The 18,901-nt window shown below is 40.6% G+C and overlaps 1 protein-coding gene across 2 annotated transcripts in view; it reads right to left on the bottom strand.

The window, feature by feature from the left end:
• The window catches only part of C1H1orf87 (chromosome 1 C1orf87 homolog), an 83,267-nt gene that overhangs the window by 37,739 nt on the left and 26,627 nt on the right, over positions 1-18,901 (bottom strand). For both annotated transcript variants that reach the window (XM_028833091.2, XM_015140894.3), the window contains exons 4-7: positions 12,474-12,614; positions 11,386-11,649; positions 9,150-9,265; positions 4,634-4,799 (exon numbers count right to left, since the gene is read on the bottom strand). In XM_028833091.2, coding sequence (XP_028688924.2) covers positions 4,634-4,799; positions 9,150-9,265; positions 11,386-11,649; positions 12,474-12,614 — 687 coding nt within the window. The remainder of the gene's footprint in view (positions 1-4,633; positions 4,800-9,149; positions 9,266-11,385; positions 11,650-12,473; positions 12,615-18,901) is intronic.

The raw sequence follows: 18,901 nt of genomic DNA, 5'->3' as shown, positions 1-18,901 counted from the left end.
TCCTTTGATTGTTTTGAATTTCCTTTGTTGGCTTCTCTTTGTTTACCACTCCTTAGCAATGAGTGCTCTCCTCAGCCTTCTTCCATTCTCACTTGTCATTACATCCCTGGGTAATCTTAACTACTATGAATTCCACTCCATATTGAAAAGTCTTAAATCACTATTCAGTTTTCACCTCTCTAGCCAGATCAGCATGTTCAAAACTGAACTCATCACTCCTTCCTCTACCCCTCTCAATTACTCCTTTTCTGTTTCCTATCTCAGAGAATGGCACCACTGTCCATCAGGTTGCCAAAGCTAGAACCTTGGAAGTCATTCTTTATTTCTCCCAAGTCGGGGCCCCTATCCAATTAGTCATCAAGACTTGCTTTTCTACCTCCTTGATGTCTCCATCCCTCCTGGTACTGCCTTGGCTTAAACCCTCATAATTTCTTGCCTGGATGATTGAAACAGCCTTCTAAAACGTCTCTCTGCCCCCAGTTTTGCCTGCTTCTAATCCATTCTCCAAATTCGATTGGAATGCTCTTTTTTCTCATTTGAATCTGATCATATCATTCACTTGTTTAATATCCTTCAATGGTTCCTTTGGACCTTCAGTATGAAATTCACGCTCCTTACAAAGACCCTTCATAAACTGGCTCCTACTTTCCATTCTAAAGTTGACTTGAGCAGGACTTACAGTTTCCTGAATTAGCCATGCTGTCATGTCAGTGCTTTCACATTGCGACTTTTACCGAGAACACTTTCACACTTTCCCATCTCTTCCTCTGTCTCCAAGTTTTTTTTTGTTTTGTTTTTTTTTTTTAAATAAGTCTTGCCTCTGTCACCCAGGCTGGAGGGCAGTGGCAGGATCTCGGCTCACTGCAACCTCTGCCTCCTGGGTTCAAGCGATTCTCCTGCCTCAGCCTCCCAAGTAGCTGGGACTACCATGTCCATGAGTAGTGTGTGCCACCATGCCTGGCTAATTTTTTTATTTTTAGTAGAGAAAGGGTTTCACCATGTTGGCCAGGATGGTATCCATCTCTTGACCTTGTGATCTGCCCACTTTAGCCTCCCAATGTGCTGGGATTACAAGCGTGAGCCCCCATGCCCAGCCGCCCTGTCCCCTCATTCTTTGCCAAACTCGCCTGTCCTCTAAGATTTAGTGTTTACATCATCTCCTCTGGAGAGCTTTCAGGTGAGGGCACATTGGTGTTCCTTCTCTGTGTTCAAAGTCACTGCCATCATTACACTGTCACACAGAATTGTGATGACATATTTAAAACATTGCCTTTCCCCTGAGCTCCTGGAGAACTCAGGAGCCCAAACCATAAAAGTCTGTTGTCCTCAGTTCCTACTTCAATGCCCAGAACACAATGAGTGAGTATTATGTCAAATGCAAGAATGGATTAAATATGCCATATTGATCAGAAAGGTGACTGTTGCATTGGAAGAGGAGAAAGATTCAAAGTTAGTAAAAATCTTTTTTATACTTTTAAGGCAGAGCTTAAAGTTATAGAAAACACTAAATGTGAAAATAGAATCTGACAAACTACAGGAGGTCTTAAAGTCCTGGTCCACTTAAACACATGTCTTAGCTAGAGTCTTGCCACAAGAATGAACTTCACATTCACAAACCCAGGCTGTCAGTAAGGGGACTTCCTCCTGATGATGAGGAAGCTACATGAAAATGAAGCAAAGAGTAATTAAAACAACCTATGTTCCAGCTAGCTCCTCCTGGGAGGCAGGTTTGGGAGCAGTTTGGGAGGGGTTTGTGCTGTGAAGCAGAAAGAGGATGAGTTCAAATGCTGAAGAATATGGATTATGTAAAAGGGTTAAACTGAGCCTGCATGCATAGAATGTCTTAGGTTCTACAACCCTATTGAATCTACACCTGACTTGGATAATGATCAGGGAAGTTAATAAATAAATGAATGTGTATCCACATTGCCTTGGCAGTCCTAACAGAAACCATCATTGCGTTGAAGGTATGCTAGAGGAACAGGATGAGTGAGTCCATAGAATGAAGATGGCAGATCCTTTATATACTTCTATACAGACCTTTGTATATGGTCAAATTCCATTGATTTTAGTGACAAGACCCGTAGAATATCCTTTAAAACTGCATTTATTTATCTTGGAAATTACAGATGATTTTTGAACCCTCTGAAATGGTGGCTATGTGGATGTGCTTTTAAAATTTTTTTTAAATCTTTCTGGACAGAAAGTGCATAGCTTTCAGAGTCTGTGATTCTCTCTCCTGCACCCAAAGGAAATTCAGAGCTACTGGCCAAAACAACCCCCCCACCCCCGCAAAAAAAAGAAACCTTTTAACTCAGTCATAACCTTTCCTTGTCCACTCTGAAGTCTCATGTTAAGGAGTAAGGGAGTAGAGGTATCATAGTGGCTGCTTCTGTTTCCAACGTCCCTTCGGCCTCAATTCGCCTCATGTTCTGGGGAAACAGAATTCTATTTTACGTGCCTCCCAGAACTGTATTATGCTCTGAGTGAGTTCCAGATGTCTTAAGAGATGCCAGATGGCTCATGAAAGGCAGACCAGCTTCAAGGAAAATGTACCCCATTTCTTTGGATCTGAACCATAAAGTTAAGCTTTCAGGGATGGCTGTGGGGAGAAGAGCATTCAAGATTCAAGGTCTGCCCTGACAACCAGACCTCAATGTGGCCATCACTTGACTGTGGGAAGATTCTCCTTTCTTAGGCTGTTTTGAAGCGAGACCCTCACCAAACACTGATTTCTTTTTTATAAGAAGGAAAGGAAGCATATACAGTGAGGGCCTTATAAATCAGATAGTATGCTAAATGCCTCCACATATTTATTTTATTTAATCCTCACATAGACACAGGAGGTAGATATTTGGGACCCAGATTTGCCAGTGGAAAATCTGAGACTTAAAGAGCTTTAGTAAACATATTTTGATTTTCAAGTTGTTTATGTTTCATTCTATGAGTATCATCTGAGAAAATTCAAACTTCGCCATTGGGTTATGTGGTTTCTAATCTAAGAAAAAATTGCGGCTAAGAATTTTTAGACTAAGAGACTATTTCTGTAGATCTTCTCACAAACAAGGCCACATGTGCTGTGTGGACTCTCCTAGAATGCTCTATCTCTCTTTCTCATGAAATATGCTTGCATGTATAATATTCAAACACACACACACACACACACACACACACACACACACACACACACACAGTTTTGCCTTTGCACAGTTGATTTTAATACAGAAGTTAAAAGAAAAATGCTTTTATCCTAGAATAAGAACTCATTTTCAACATATCATGTCCTTGCTCCTTAGTAAACATCACTGTTTTTTAAATTCTCTGACTCCCTCAATTCTAATCTCTGTATGCCTAGATGAAAGGCATTTTCCAGTCTTTCTAACAGGAAGTTTTTGGCCTATAATTTCCAATTCTTTCTAATCTTCTGGAATTCTAACTCTTGTATATTGAACTCAATGGAATCATCCAGATATCTTCTACCTAATGAAGTGCCGATTCTGCCTCTCAGTTTCCATAACTCTTCTGGAGTTTGAATCCTGGCCCTGCCACTTGTTAGCTGTGACTCTTGGGTGATTCAATTGGCCTCTTCGAGACTCCGTTGTTTTTTTTTGAGACAGAGTCTCGCTCTGTCACCCAGGCTGGAGTGCAGTGGCGTGATCTCGGCTCACTGCAACCTCTGCCTCCCGGGTTCAAGCAATTTTCCTGCTTTAGCCTCCCGAGCGGCTGGGATTACAGGCATGCTCCACCACACCAGGCTAATTTTTTTTTTGTATTTTTAGTAGAGACGGGATTTCACCGTATTGGCCAGGTTGGTCTTGAACTCCTGACCTTGTGATCCATCCACCTCAGCTTCCTAAAGTGCTGGGATTACAGGCATGAGCCACCATGCCCGGCGAGACTCAATTTAAAAAATTTATTAAATGGGTATTGTAAGGACTACCTAGATTTTGTAGTATTTTGTACAGAATTAACTTTGTAAGTGTTATATGAGATAATGTAAGCAAAGCATTTAGCACAGTGCTTGGCACTTAGTAAAAGTGTAGTGATGATGAGGTGTTGCTAATAGAGTTACAGTAGTAGTGGTAGTTATTATTTTACCTGTATCCATAGTAGCCTTATGATGGGATTTACTTGGCTGCAGCAGTTCCATGAATTATTATGGTTCTGGATTCTCTTCCATGAAGCGCATCTGCACTATTAATTAATGCTCCAAAACAGCATGGTAACCTCTACCGGCAGTAAATTACATTGGTCCCTAAAATTTGGTTTTCCTCAGGGATGGGACACCACATGCTGTTCTTATTGGAAGCCAGGAAAGAGTGTGAGAAATAAACATTTGGCCTTGAAAAAATAGTTGTTTTCCATTATGAAATATTATTTGGGTGTTGTTATATCCTCTATTATTAACATAAAACAACCCAGTATAAATAATTCCTGGATCAATTTCACAATTCCTGTACATTTCACAATTCCTTTTCTGCCTTGTTTTTCACTTCTCAAGCAAAGAAAACAAACACTTGTGTAATGTATTCCACAGGCAGAATACAGATCAGTCCTGTGCCTTATTACTATAGACCCAATGCCCTAAAGTAGCCTTTATAGAGGAACAAATCTGAAATTGAATTTTGGTTACCTTAGGTGGAGGAAGGCAGCCAGAGAATGAGCGATCTTCTTTTCGAAAACTCAGATTGAGATTTTCTATGTTGAGTCTGCCATTGGTTGTCCTTAGTGCCATCTTCAAAATCTCCAACAGACTCCTGTTCACTTCTGGCTGTGAGCTGGAGTGTTGAGGTGGAGTGCTGATTGGAAGGGAAATGGGGAAGGCTATGAAAAGATGATCCACTCAAAGCAGCTGCATGCTTTCCTACTACATCTCTCAACTTTGCTACACACTGTGGAACCAGCAAGCCCATACACGAAGGCCCTCTCAGTCTTGGGAACCTGGTCATGAGGCTGCAGGCAGATATTTCATAGCTTAAATTGTACCTGCTCCATCTGAGTGAGCTCTATCATCTCTTTTCCAAGAGGCATCAACCAATCTGACTACACCAAAGGCCAAAATTGTTAATCTATTGTTATAACTGTATTTTTTTCTAGGTTGAGACAAAAAATAAGTAATCATAGTAGTTTACCTGCTTGATTTTGCTTTTCTTCAACTCAGATAATTACTGATGCAAATGAAATTTCTAAACTGCTCACTGCCACAAGCAAAGCAAAGCAGATTCCACCAGATCCCCATACCAAGAGAACCTAGTTCCCTGGGAGGAAATCCTGAACCAGTTGAATTTCCTGCATTAACCTTGACTCTGCTCCTTATATCTGAAAAACCCAGAAATGTTTGGGAGTAATTACTTACAGTCTGGCATGCAAATGTACATAATTATTAAGATGGTCTGTCTAACTGACTATCATTATTTTAAATAATAGGTGAAAAGCAACAGGGTGAGATGTTTTAGTCACTGATTTTATGAAACTGGTTTGATATGTTTACTCATCTAACAGCCAAATGTATTTGTTCCTCCAGATCCAGGCAGACTATTGCTTCCTCTGTGAAGCTTTTGCTGTTTTCCATTGTTTCAAGTTAAACACCAAGTTCCCTAGAGGGACAGTCCATGACACTGCCCAACTTCTACCCATCTACATCGGGTTTCTTTCAGTGGTATACTGGTAAATCTTTAACAATCAGCTCTGCAAGATAAAGCCCTAATTTGTTGCATTACTGATTTCCCTGGTATAAATACTCCCACCATGGTTGATTTCAGGCTACCACTGTGACATTGCTGAATGAGGAGTTGGGAAGAGGTGTGCATCATCGGCCCTCATGTCTGGCTCCTGCACACCCCTGATTGATACACTTATTCATAGTGCTTTGTTCTTTTCCTTAATAGGTCTCCTTCAACTTGTAGTCACATCTCTATTTCCTTATTTTTTCAAGTCTGACTTCCTCCCTAGTAGTCTGCTCTAAGAGGTCAAGTCTGTTTTGTTCCTTACTGTTTCCCAGGGATCTTGTACAGTACCTGGAATTGATTCATATCAGATGTATATAACTTTGTCCAAAGGTCATATTATCTCCTTTTTATTTTTTTTGGCTCTGGGACTCTCACACAAGCTTTGGCTCCAAATTATGCTATTCTGAACCTCTTAATAATACATAATATTTTCCAAAAGTTTGGTACAGAGAAGGAATAGTGGGCATGTGTCTTTATTTTGGTCACCAACTTTTGCATCTGCCTTCACCTGTCCAGGGAGTTCCCCAGCTCATGAGACAGTCCACCTCTCACTGTGGCAGAGGAGAATGCCAACTATTTGCTTTACCAGCCTCTCTTTGCTGCAAGAGCACATGACCCGAACACTGTCAATCAGATATCTCTGTTCCAGATCTGAATCATAAGTCTTCCTTCCTCTTTTCTTGCAAGGACAGTTTCTGGGGATAAGAATTCATGAAGCTTTGGTCCCTGGCTCACTACCCTGAGTACTGGATGGGCAGGTGTGGTATGGAATCCATTTACTGCAGCTGGTAGGGTTTCTTAGAAGACCTGTTGCAGATATTTATTTCATCTGGTCCAATTTAGGAGATGAGAGCTCTTGCCACCCCTGCTGCCACTGGCAATGTTGGAACCTTTTAAAACATCACAGAGCTACCCTATTAGAGTCTCTACCTGACAGATCATGAGAAGGGGATTTTCCTGATCCATACCTTAATTAACAAAGAGCCTGGCTTTATTACAGGCCATCAGTCCTGTATTTCTGCAAACATACTGTCTGGTTTTTATAAAGCAGCACCTTCTCTGCTACGCTCAAAATGATTTCTTTATGCACCTTTTCTACAGAACAGATATTCAGGTATCCCTGAAAGTAAATTGATGTGAGCTCTTTAGAAAATTGGAAGTGCCAATTACATTCAGCAAATATTATTGAGCATCTTCTGTATGCCAGGAACTATGTTAGAACTATGCTAGACACAGAGTTGGCCAGGACAGCCACGATTCCTAACCTCAAATGTCAAATAAATAACTGAAAATGCCATAACTGCTATGAAGGGGAAGGACTACGGGACTATATAACACAGAGATCTAACCTTATCTAGGTATCAGCAAAGGCTTTCTGTCTAGGACTCTTAAGACCTTATATGCCAGGGAGTGGCCATGTATTCTACTGCATGGTCTATGACCTCTCAGGGCCAAAATTTACAGTATGTATTATGTGAAGGAGAGTTGCTGTTGGTTAAAAATTTGTAGGGCTTTATGGCTTTCAGTAAGACAGTTGCTCCCAGAGTGGTATTTGACTGGAGTGCCTAGATGGCAGTATTGTTTTCTTTGGACCATGAGCCCTAAAGGAAGAGACCAGGCTTTGTCAATCCTGTAATTCACTGTGGCCAGCAAAGTAAGCCTGGCAAACAGCTCACATTCAATGAGTGTTGAAGTTATCACAGTGAAACAGGGCACACTGTAGGAGGAATCAAGTCCAACCGTTGGCCCAAGGATGTTTTCAAACAAACAAAACAAACAAACAAACAAACAAAAACCCCTACCTTCTTCCTAGACTAAAACACTTAACTCTAATGCCATAGCTCTTAACCACCATGCCACATTATTTGCAGCTGAAAAGAGTGTCTTCTAGAAGAATAGTTAAAAATAATAAAAACACTTATATAGTACTTACTATGTGCCAGTCACTGATTTTTGGAATTTTGCATTTATTAACTCAGTTACTATTACAAATCAATGAAGTGAAGTATATCATCCCCATTTTACAGTTGGAGAATGGAACTACAGAGAAGTTAAGTGAAACGCCAAGGTCACATAGCCCCAGAGTGGCAAAGACAATAGTTGTGGCCAGGCTTTTGCAATGGAGGCTATGCTCCTAACCACTGCAATTTGTCATCTTTTTTTTGGCAAATATGAGAATATCATACTTTATTGCATTTCATCTCTGATTATATTCCTCACATCTTATTTTTATTTTGAGTAATTTCTTTCCCTTGAGATTATATGAAGTGACTGCGGATGCCTGAACCTCAAACCTTTTTTTGCTAGTGTCTGCAACCCAGGAGCTGACTGACTGAACATCTTTTTGGAATCACACTTTATAGATGAGCTCTGTACCCGTACACAATCATTTCTTATTTCATAATGAGGTTTTTCATTTTCACACAGCAACCTCATAAAAAGACACATGCTTGATGTTAAAAAACATATGCAATTGCTGCAAATAACTTTCTATGTTGGCCTGCGCACAAAAAAGAGAGAGAGAGAAAACTCTGAGCACAAGCCAAGTGCTGGTGAAGAGCAAAGTGATTCTGCATCGGGTGAGGTGTTTGAGTGAACGCCTTCAAGATCCCTGCCAGCACTAGGAGTCTAGTGCCGTGGACTGACTGAATTCCCTCAAAGTTCCTGTGTTGAAACCCTAATGCCAATGTGATAACATCAGAAGGCTGGGCCTGTGGGATTTGGTCATGAGGGTGGAGTCCTCATGAGTAAGATCAGTGCCTGTCTTAGTCTATTTTGGGCTGCTATAACAGAATATCTGAGATTGGGTCATTTATAAAGAACAGATATTTTATTTCTTCAGTTCACAGGGGTGAGAAGTGCAAGGTCAGTGGCAGGCATCTTGCAAGGGCCTTCTTGCTGCATCATTCTGTGGTGGAAGGCAGAAGGGCAAGAGAAGGCAACGGTGAGAGATAAACCCGCTTTTACAACAAATCCACTCTCTTGGTAACTAACTCACTCCTGAGATAATGACATTAATGCATTCAAGAAGGCCGAGCCCTGTGACCTAATCACCTCTTATTAGGTCCCATCTCTGAGGGCTGTTGTTGCATTAGGGATTAAGCTTCCAACACATGAACTTTGGGAAAACACATTCGAACCATAGCAATACCTTTGTAAGGAGAGGCCCACAAGCCAGCTTGCTCTGTTTCTGTCATGTGGGGATACAGAGAGAAGTCAGCAGTGTGCATCTTGGGAGAGCCCTCCCAGAACTCAACCATGCTGGTGCCCTGATCTTAGGCTTTCAGTCTTCACTTCAGAACTGTGATTCATACATTTATGTTCTTTATAAGCCACCCATTTTTATGGTACTTTTTTATAGCAGCCCACACAGACTAAGACACCTAGGAACAAAACCCTCACAAAAAAGGAGAAGAGTACCTTTGGCTATGAGTGCCATGACTCTCAGTTTTTTTCAGGTCTGCAGCTGCTTTGTTTTGCTGTGGATAATCTGATGCTGCACTGTTTAAAAACCAGAGTAGCTTTTCATAATTCACCTGAAAATTACATGTAAAATAGAATATCCTCATTTAATTTATATGTAAGGAAAGAGGCCTGTTGAGATAAAATGTGTTTGGCAAATTTTTACATTAAACATTTTTAAAAAACCACTTAAAAATATAGTATCATAATTATTGGTGTTTTTAGCAAGTATTCTAATTATTTTCCCTTCTGGACAAACGGTGAAATTGTACTTCCTGGTTGTCTTGTGGTTGGATAAGGCCATGTGACTAGTTCTGGCCAATGAGTTATAAGCAGAACTGAGACCCTGTGAGCTAACATGAGACCCTCCAGGACTCTTTTTCCCCTTCTGCTGTCCTGTCCAAAAATATCCTAAAGTGGCTGTTTCATCATCCTGGGTCCCAGAGCTAAAATGACAACAGTGTTGAGAACTATGGCTGGCTCTATGGAAATAAAAATGAGAAAAAATAACCTTTTGTGACTTTAAGCCACAAAGATTTTGGGGTTATTACTATAGCATAACCTAACCTCTAGCCTCTCTCTCTCTCCCCACCCCTGCCCCGACTCTCTCTCTTGTTCCTTCTCACATATCTTATACATTTATTATATATGCTGTATTCAGCAGATATATTTAGCTACATTGAGCAGATATATTCAGATAATCTGAAGACAAAAATGTATTAGGCTAAATGAAAAATCTGAAGACCCTTTTCCTGCACAGGAAAGGACTGAAGGAATGTCATCCATTTCCACCGCTAGGCTGGATGCCATCCTAGGGACTCTGGTGGACAGAGAGCTCCAGGGTAGCAGAGGGGTGAGCAGTGGGAAAGAAAAGCTAGATAGGGTCCCTGATAGAAACTAGGTCTCAGGCCAGAAAATTTGGTTGAACTGAATATTCATATAGGTTGCACTAATAAATCAATACTGTATTGCTAAATACTTCTCATAAATATATAACTAATTCTATTAGTTTGCATTTATCACATTACTAAATCCTGAGACTAAACTTGCAAGGTTGGTTTTGGCCCGGTTTTCTGGATGAGATCATTGAGGTATGGGAGAACTTAAGTAGAGTATGCTCCATGTCACAGAGCTAATGATGGTAGGATTAAGATTAAAGTCCAGGCCTTCTTTTTTAAGGTTTCTGCTGTCTGTTGCTTTGCCATTGATACATGCTCACTAATGATTTTCTTATTGCTATTATTTCTTCCTAGTTTAGGGTATTTTCCTCTGGCTCCCTGAATTTGGTGACACTTGGACTACTCTTTATATTCAGATATAGGTATGAGCTTGGAAAATACAATGCCCAAAGAACTCTGGCCCTGTCACTGGGAAACGTGTGTCTTAGCATGGGGTCTGCCATTAATTCTCCGGGTTTCCTAAACAAGTTCCTGGACATCCTCTGGGCCTCAGTTCCTTAATCGGTAAATTTCAAAGATACTCCCCACTTCTAACTCTCTAGGAAGTTGTGATGACACAAAGGAGATCTTTGCTCAGTCTCAATTCTTACCTTGGGTCCTGCAAACTAAGCTAGCTCATGAATAGACTAGAGTGGGCCCATTATCTTGAATCTGTAACTACCCTGATGTTGTTTAAAAGCTGACACTGTGAGTTGGGGCAGGGAGGACCTTTAAAGAGAAATGAAACAGAGCAAAGAGACCTAAGTCTATTTTCCATTCCAACTAGAAATTTCTACACATGAATATAAATAAGCTCTTTTTTTTTTTTTTTTTTTGAGATGGGGTCTCGCTCTGTCCCCCAGGCTGGAGTTCAGTGGCGCGATCTCAGCTCACTGCAACCTCTGCCTCCCAGGTTCATGCCATTCTCCTGCCTCAGCCTCCCGAGTAGCTGGGACTACAGGTGCCCACCACCAGGCCTGGCTAATTTTTTTGTATTTTTAGTAGAGATGGGTTTTCACTCTGTTAGCCAGGATGGTCTCGATCTCCTGACCTTGTGATCTGCCCGCCTCAGCCTCCCAAAGTGCTGGGATTACAGGCGTAAGCCACCGTGCTTGGCCTAAAAAAGCTTTTTATCTCAGTAGTCAGTGATAAAAGTCATTTGCAAGAAAGTTGCTAACTTCTTAATCTTTTATCCTGGTGGGTACAAGTTAAAGAAACAAAAGGAACCCACACTTCCAATAGCATCATGGCCATACCATTTCAGGAGAACCCCTCTTAGAAAATCTCTGACAAAGGATTTTGACTGTTGGTAACTGTAGAGGGACTTCATGCTTCAAAAAGAGGCGGCTCAGCTGAGATTGGAGAAGAAATCCTGAAGAGATTGGGTCCAGGATCTTCAGCTCTTTCTGAAGTTTTTCTAATAAGTTGGAATGCAAAGGATGTGACTTGAGTTCTCTTCTGACCACGGCAAGAAGAAAAGTGTCTTCGTTTGTTGTCCCACTCGGCCTCTGGCCAATATCCTAACAAAACAATGAAAAACAAAGAGCCAGACTCTTCAATCAGCCAGCTAAAGACCAAAGCAAGGAAGCAGAGGTGCACTGGGGCTGGTATCTGAGCATCCACTCTCAGGCCTGGCCTGGAGCAGGAAAAGTCGGTGGCACTGAAGGTGAGCATTCAATCTGGTGTATTTATTATTTACAATGCATCAGCTCTCTTCCTTCAGGAGAAGAAAGCAAATCCTAGAGTAAATGGTCTGGTAGAAGATGCTTTAACATACATCATTTGCCTTTTACAAAATAACTGCTTTGATGGTATGAGAATTTAGAGTAACACATTTTGGAGACCCATTGTAGCTGGGAGTTTAGCACGGGGGATGCAAATTAAGGATGGTGTCTAGACCCTGACTGAGTTAACTGGGAGCATCATGGCCCTTTCTGAGCTCAGCAATCCTAGAAAAGGAGGAAGGTGGGAGGAACATGAGGAGTTCAATTGAAATTTTTAAGGTTTGTCTGTGAACTCCCCAGGACACTTTCTGGAAAGCTGACTGGATAAACGAAGTCTGGTGTCCATTTGTCCATTCTCAGAGTGTCTTTATTTTTATTATTTTATTATTTTTTTGTAGAGGTGGGGTCTCACTATGTTGTCCAGGCTGGTCTCAAACTCCTGGCTTCAAGTGATCCTCCCATATTGGCTTCTCAAAGTGCTGGCCTTACAGGTGTGAGTCACTATGACCAGCCCTCAGACCGACTTATCATCTGCTCTGCTCTACATCAAGAAATATAGTCAACAAATAATACTCCGTCATCTACAATAGACACAACTCAACAATTCTTAGTATACACACCTCAGGTTGGTCAGAGCCGCCTCTCACCATCTGTTCCAAGGACCAGTCTCTAAGCTTTCTCCTGGGAACGCCATGCACATAGGATAGGGACTGGTCTCCGGTTGGTACAGAGCTACAGTGGACATTTGCCTGACTGGGAATCTTAACAGAACAAGGACAAAGGGAAGCAAGGAGCAGAAGAGGAGGTAGGGAAGAGAAGGAGGAAAGAAGGGAGAAAATGAGTAAGCCAACCAATTTCTTTAAGCACATTCCCAGTTCTAAATGAACTTCTGCCCATGTATCATTGAGTCATTGAATCATCAGTGAAAAAATGTTGCCTTCACACCAATTTCAGCATTATACGCTTAACACATGTTAGACAAATATATTCACAGGTAGGTATGTTTCATTTGGGCAAGAAAGTGTCTGTGACAGGCCAAAAATAATAGGTAGAACATAAGGTGTTTATAGTCAAATGTGGGGTTCTTATTAGAGATAAGGGTATCATTAGGCTGTTTTAATTAGGAGGTTCAGGAAGGGCAGCAAAGGTAATTGTTAACTTTGACAAGAGATTGAAAAGCTCAGAATATTATACTGTAGCAGTAATGTCACTAAAAGTTACAATAGCATAAATGATAGAATTAGGATCAATAATAAACCCCGTTCTCTCTTGCCATGGAGCATGGTATATTAATTGTGTTTTTAAATTATTCATATTTTATGGTGTTTTGACATCTTAAGAAGGTAGGCCTTGCTGGCTGGGGGGACTGCCCCTCCCAGGACTATCTAATTCCTAGAGATGGTAAACAACTGGCCTGCTAATACATCTTTCATATGCAAACCAATCCTGAGTTCAAAACCTAAGATACCTCCTTTATTTAACTCTCACACAGCAAGCCTTTTTTTCTCCTGCCCTAAATAAATCCAAGACTAGGTTCCAGACAACCAGGATAGTCACTATGCCCCAAAGCCTGGGGGAATTATTCCAGCTAGCCAGTCCTAAGCTGTTTGTTCTGCCCTGCTTTGCCTTTCCCACCTAAACCCCAGAGAAAGGCTATGGCTTATGCTTTTCTCTCCTTGCTCCTCCTTTTGCCTCTTGATGTCCTCAAGTAGCCCAATGTGGTGTGGAATCCCCGCTTCTCTTGGGAAATGAAAGCAATTAACTCTTTTTTCAAAGGCAATTGTCTCCAAATATGTTATCTTACCGTACCTGATTAAAACAAAAACTTGGTACAAATCAAGACACATGGTTATTTTATTTATTTATTTGTTTGTTTATTTATTTATTTATTTATTTATTTATTTATTTATTTATTTATTTATTTTTTAGACAGAGTCTTGTGTTGTCACCCAGGCTGGAGTGCAGTGGCACGATCTCAGCTCACTGCAACCTCTGCCTCTCGGGTTCAAGTTATTTTCCTGCCTCAGCCTCTGGACACATGGTTATTTTTAATACCAGGTAATAGAAAGGTGACATGATCAGAAGGATTCTCTAGAAACTACTAAATTGACAGCCATGTTGAATAACCTATCAGTATGAATAGCAACCCAGAGATGTTTTATAGTCATGAACATTTTAAGGAAAAACCAAGAGGCTCTCTAGAGTGAGCAGAAGTGGGCAAGAATGACAGAGAGTTCTGAATAGGCATAAAAATCACAAGAGTTATTTATTTGGCTCATACTCTGTACAAGGCACCACATGGGTGTCCTGCTCATGTCATTATTTAAATCATCACAACGACACTACAAGGTAGGTAGTACTAGCACCCTTTTACTTTTGGAAAACCAAGGTTTGCAGAAGTTAAATAACCTCATTCCTTCATTTAAAAAACATTTATGGTTTGTCTAGTCTGGGCCAGGCACTGTCATTAGCTCTACAGTGAAAAAAACAGACTCAGCCCCTGCTTTCACAGAGTTTGCAGATGGTGGGAGGCATAGCAAGTAACCATGCAATAGAAAAGGGATTCTAAGGGCCACTCTCAGAATAGTCCATGGTCCACCTGATCTCAACTGGGTGGTCCAGGTCTGAAGGGAATGGCATCTAAATCTAGGCTTACAAGATAAGTCAGGTTTGGATTTGGATAGGCTAACAAGTGGGGAGGGAGGAGGAGAGGACAAGAGGATTACAGGAAGAGTGAACTGGATATAGAAAACCCTAAAGGTGCATGCATGCATGTAAGAGATGATGCTTTCAAAGCATAGTTTAACTTTTGGAAAAGGCAAAAGATAAACCTGGAGAGAGAGGCAGGAGAAAGGCAATGAATTACCTTTAGTCTTGTTAGCATCTATGCTTTATTCTGAGGGCAATAGGAGCTATAAAAATATTATTAGTAGAGCAATGACTAGAGCAGAGTTGTCCAAAACTTACTCCCTAGTAAATTGTGCAGATATTTGAATCCTTCTTTTCACCATTACCCCAGGGTGAGGGAGATTCAATGTTCAGTCCACAGAGCAATTTCACTCTTTTTTTTTTTTTTTTCTTTTTTTTTGAGACTGAGTCTCACTCTGCCACCAGGTTGGAGTACAGTGGCGCAGTCTTGGCTCACTGCAACCTCCACCTCCCGGGTTCGAGAGATTTTCCTGCCTCGGCCTCCAGAGTAGCTGGAACTACAGGTGGATGCCACCATGCCCAGCTAATTTTTTTTTTTTTTTTGTATTTTTAGTAGAGATGAGATTTCACCATGTTGTCCAGTATGGTCTTGAACTCTTGATCTCGTGATCTGCCCACCTTGGCCTCCCAAAGTGCTGGGATTATAGGCCTGAGCCATCGTGCCTGACCAATTTCACTCTTTAAAATATTTGGCTAGGTATTTCAGACATATTGCTCACAGGACAATATGTTTCTTTGCAAATTATTTGTAATATAAAATATTTCCATTTTCAGCCACATACAAATATATATTTTTTTACCTCTGAGAAGTTATGTGTTTCTATATGATAGTGTTTTAAAGAAATGTTATCAATACTTCATCATTCCATGAGTCAAAGTATCTTTCAGTTGCTTTTGTTTTCATTTAAACATGAAAATGTATTAAGTGCCTTTATCCTTGACACTACAGATACAAATGAACAAGGCAGGTGTGACTCCTGCCCTCATAGTTCTTTGGGCCTAGACATCACAGGCTGAGTTTTATTTATTTATTTTTTTGAGACAGAGTCTCGCTCTGTTGCCCAGGCTGGAGTGCAGTGGCACGATCTCAGCTCACTGCAACCTCCAGCTCCCGGGTTCACACTATTCTCCTGCCTCAGCCTTCCAAGTAGCTGGGACTACAGGCACCCACCACCATGCCTGGCTAGTTTTTTTGTATTTTTAGTATAAACAGGGTTTCACCATGTTAGTCAGGATGGTCTTGATCTCCTGACCTCGTGATTCACCCGCCTCGACCTCCCAAAGTGCTGGGATTACAGGCGTGAGCCTCCGCACCCAGCCACAGACTGAGTTTTTTGGCTTCACCTATGGAAAGAGGAAAATATACTGTACGCCCAGGAATGCTGTGAAGAATGAGTGTTATGTATTTTAAATATTTTATAATTCTAAAACCTTATGATATATTTGTTGTGTTTTGTGTATCTTCCTCCAGTAATATGATCTCCATGTAGGCCAGGACTCTGTCTTGTGCCTGGCTGACACCCCCACAACATCCAGAATAGCCCTGAATCTGCTGAAAAACTAGAGCAACAGCATGGGAGAATGGGGAGGAGCTCTTGGTGCATGGGTTCAGGCCAGCTGCAGGCTGGGCTTCAGATTTCTCCCTTGCTGATTGATTTAAGTCACGTGGGGCTGTTGTTTTTCCAAAGTGAAGAGTGTTCCCCATGAGTTAAAATAGATAAAATGGGAAATTTTATCAAGATTTCCCATGTTTCTGACCTTGGGATTTGTCAGAGCACCCATGAAGTCTCTAATACCATAGATTTATCTCATTTAGTTTACTTTGAATCACAAAATGCCAGTTGGGGACCAACACCATAGCCTGAAGTGACTTCAATCAATTCTAGTTGTGTGATGTTTGCCTAAAAGAACTGGTACAAATGAAGCACAGAAATCTAACACAGATTTACTAACTCTTCTGGGGGTGTTGGAACTTGCAAGAGTGGGAAATGTAAACAAGTTTTTTAAAGGTTGCTTATAAATAAAACTATTTTTGAGTGTGTGTGGAGTCATCCACATTCTCTTTCAAGACAAGTGAACACAACAAATCATCTTAACATTATGCAATGGATAGCTGTGGTTTGGGAGAAAATTTCCAGAGATAGCATTAAATGCAGATGTGAAAAGTTCTGTTTCTTGAACAACTTAGACCAAGGTACGGGGGTGTTCTAGAAAGCTGTTAAATGGCTCAAAAATGGCCACTAGTGATAATGAGGACAGCCATGAGAAACATCAAGTAGAATGTTGGATACATTTTTTTAAAGAAATGTAGACTTAGAAAAACATGTATTTCCAAATTAATATTATATGTAATATGTGATTTTAAATGTGCTTTAAACAAATTAATACAATACATATTGATATTAATCATTTGACTATTTTACTCATATTTGTAACAGTGTATATTTTGTTTACATTTTAACTTTTAATTTTGGAAACTTCAAACACAGGCACACGTAGAGATAACAGGATGATGAAACTCCCTGTGCTCATCATCAGGCTTCAATGATCAGTTGACAATCTTGTTTTATTTATCTCCACATTACCCCCACCAGAGATGAAGTGAGCCTAGACAGTGTGTTATTTCGTCCACATTATTTCAGCATGTGTCTATAAAGCAGTGGTTCTTAAAGTGTAGTTTTTGGGCCAGAAGTTTCAGCTTCACCTGGGATTTTGTGAGAAATGAGAATTCTTGATACCCACCCCAGACCCGCTAAATAAAAATTTGTGGGATGGGGCCCAGAAATCTGTGTTTGAATAAGTCCTCCAGTAATCCTGATTTAGCACACTGAAGTTTGAGAACCACTGCCCCAAGAATGAGGACTCTTTTTAAATACACAATAACATTATAACACTTTAAAAATTCCTTATTATTAACAGTAATTCCTCAATACCTCCAAATGTCTTATCAGCCTTTAGAATCCCCCAGTTGTCTGGTAAATCTTATTTTCATAGTTTATATATTCAAAATATAAACCATATATTGCAATAGGTTAATATTTCTTATAGCTTTTAAAATTCCTTCCTTCCTTCCTTCCTTCCTTCCTTCCTTCCTTCCTTCCTTCCTTCCTTCCTTCCTTCTTTCCTTCCTTCCCTCCCGCCTTCCTTCCTTTCTTTCTTCCTTCCTTCCTCTCTCTTTCTCTCTTCCTCCCTCTCTCCCTCTCTTTCTTTCTTTTTCTTTCTTCCTTCCTTCCTTCCTTCCTTCCTTCCTTCCTTCCTTTCTTTCTTTCTTTCTTTCTTTCTTTCTTTCTTTCTTTCTTTCTTTCTTTCTTTCTTTCTTTCTTTCTTTCTTTCTCTTCCTTCCTTCCTTCCTTCCCTCCCTCCCCCGTCCCTCCCTCCCTCCCTCCCTCCCTCCCTCCCTCCCTCCCTCCCTCCCTTCCTTCCTTCCTTCCTTCCTTCCTTCCTTCCTTCCTTCCTTCCTTCCTTCCTTCCTTCCTTCCTTCCTTCCTTCTTTCATTCTTTTTTTCTGTCACCCAAGCTAGAGTGCAGTATCTCAGCCATTATTCACCACAGCCTGGCCTGAACTCCTAGACTCAGCCAATCTCCTGTCTCATCCTCCCAAGTAGCTAGGACTAGAGGTGCACACCACCACACCCAGCTAACTTTTGTAGTTTTTTGTAGAGATGGGGTCTTGGTAGGTTGCCCAGAGTGACCTTGAATTCCTGACCTGAAGCAGTTCTCTTACCTTGACCTCCCAAAGTGTTGGGACTACAGGCATGAGCCACTGCATCCAGCCATATCTTTTTAAATGTCCAGTCTTCCCACTCTGCCCCTTTCATCATTGTTTTTTCTTGCAATTGTTGAAGAAGCTGTGTTGTCTGCACTGTAGAGTTTTATACAGTCTGCATTTTCTGGCATCCCTATGCTGTTTTTAAAAAGTATTATTTATTTCCTGTAAATTAGTAGTTAAATCTAAAGTCTTATTTATGTTCCAGTTCAATTTTATTTGGCAAGACATTTTTATAGGTGGTATATTTTCCCATGGAAGCATATGCTATCTAATTGTCTTTTTTTAGATCATAATTACAGGCATTCATATGCATTGCTTAATTCCTTTTGTTTTCATTAGGGCTTTGCAAAATGGTGATATTCTTATCCCACCATTATTTCTTCATTTATTAACAGAAATAGTTCTTTAAAGGAAAATGTTCCTTCATCAACTATTACTTCAGATACAGTTTGCATAGAAAATGGCCAACTGAATAAATGCTTGGTTCTTTTATTTACTGTTTTTTCAAATAAAGAGTTTGTTCCCCAGCATTCTTCAGAGATGACCAATGAGTTTTTATTTTTTAAAATA

Source organism: Macaca mulatta, chromosome 1, assembly GCF_049350105.2.
Source record: "Macaca mulatta isolate MMU2019108-1 chromosome 1, T2T-MMU8v2.0, whole genome shotgun sequence".
In the NCBI taxonomy this organism is placed as follows: domain Eukaryota; kingdom Metazoa; phylum Chordata; class Mammalia; order Primates; family Cercopithecidae; genus Macaca; species Macaca mulatta.
Note: the sequence above shows the minus strand (reverse complement) of the source record. Positions and strands in the feature narration are given on the sequence as shown.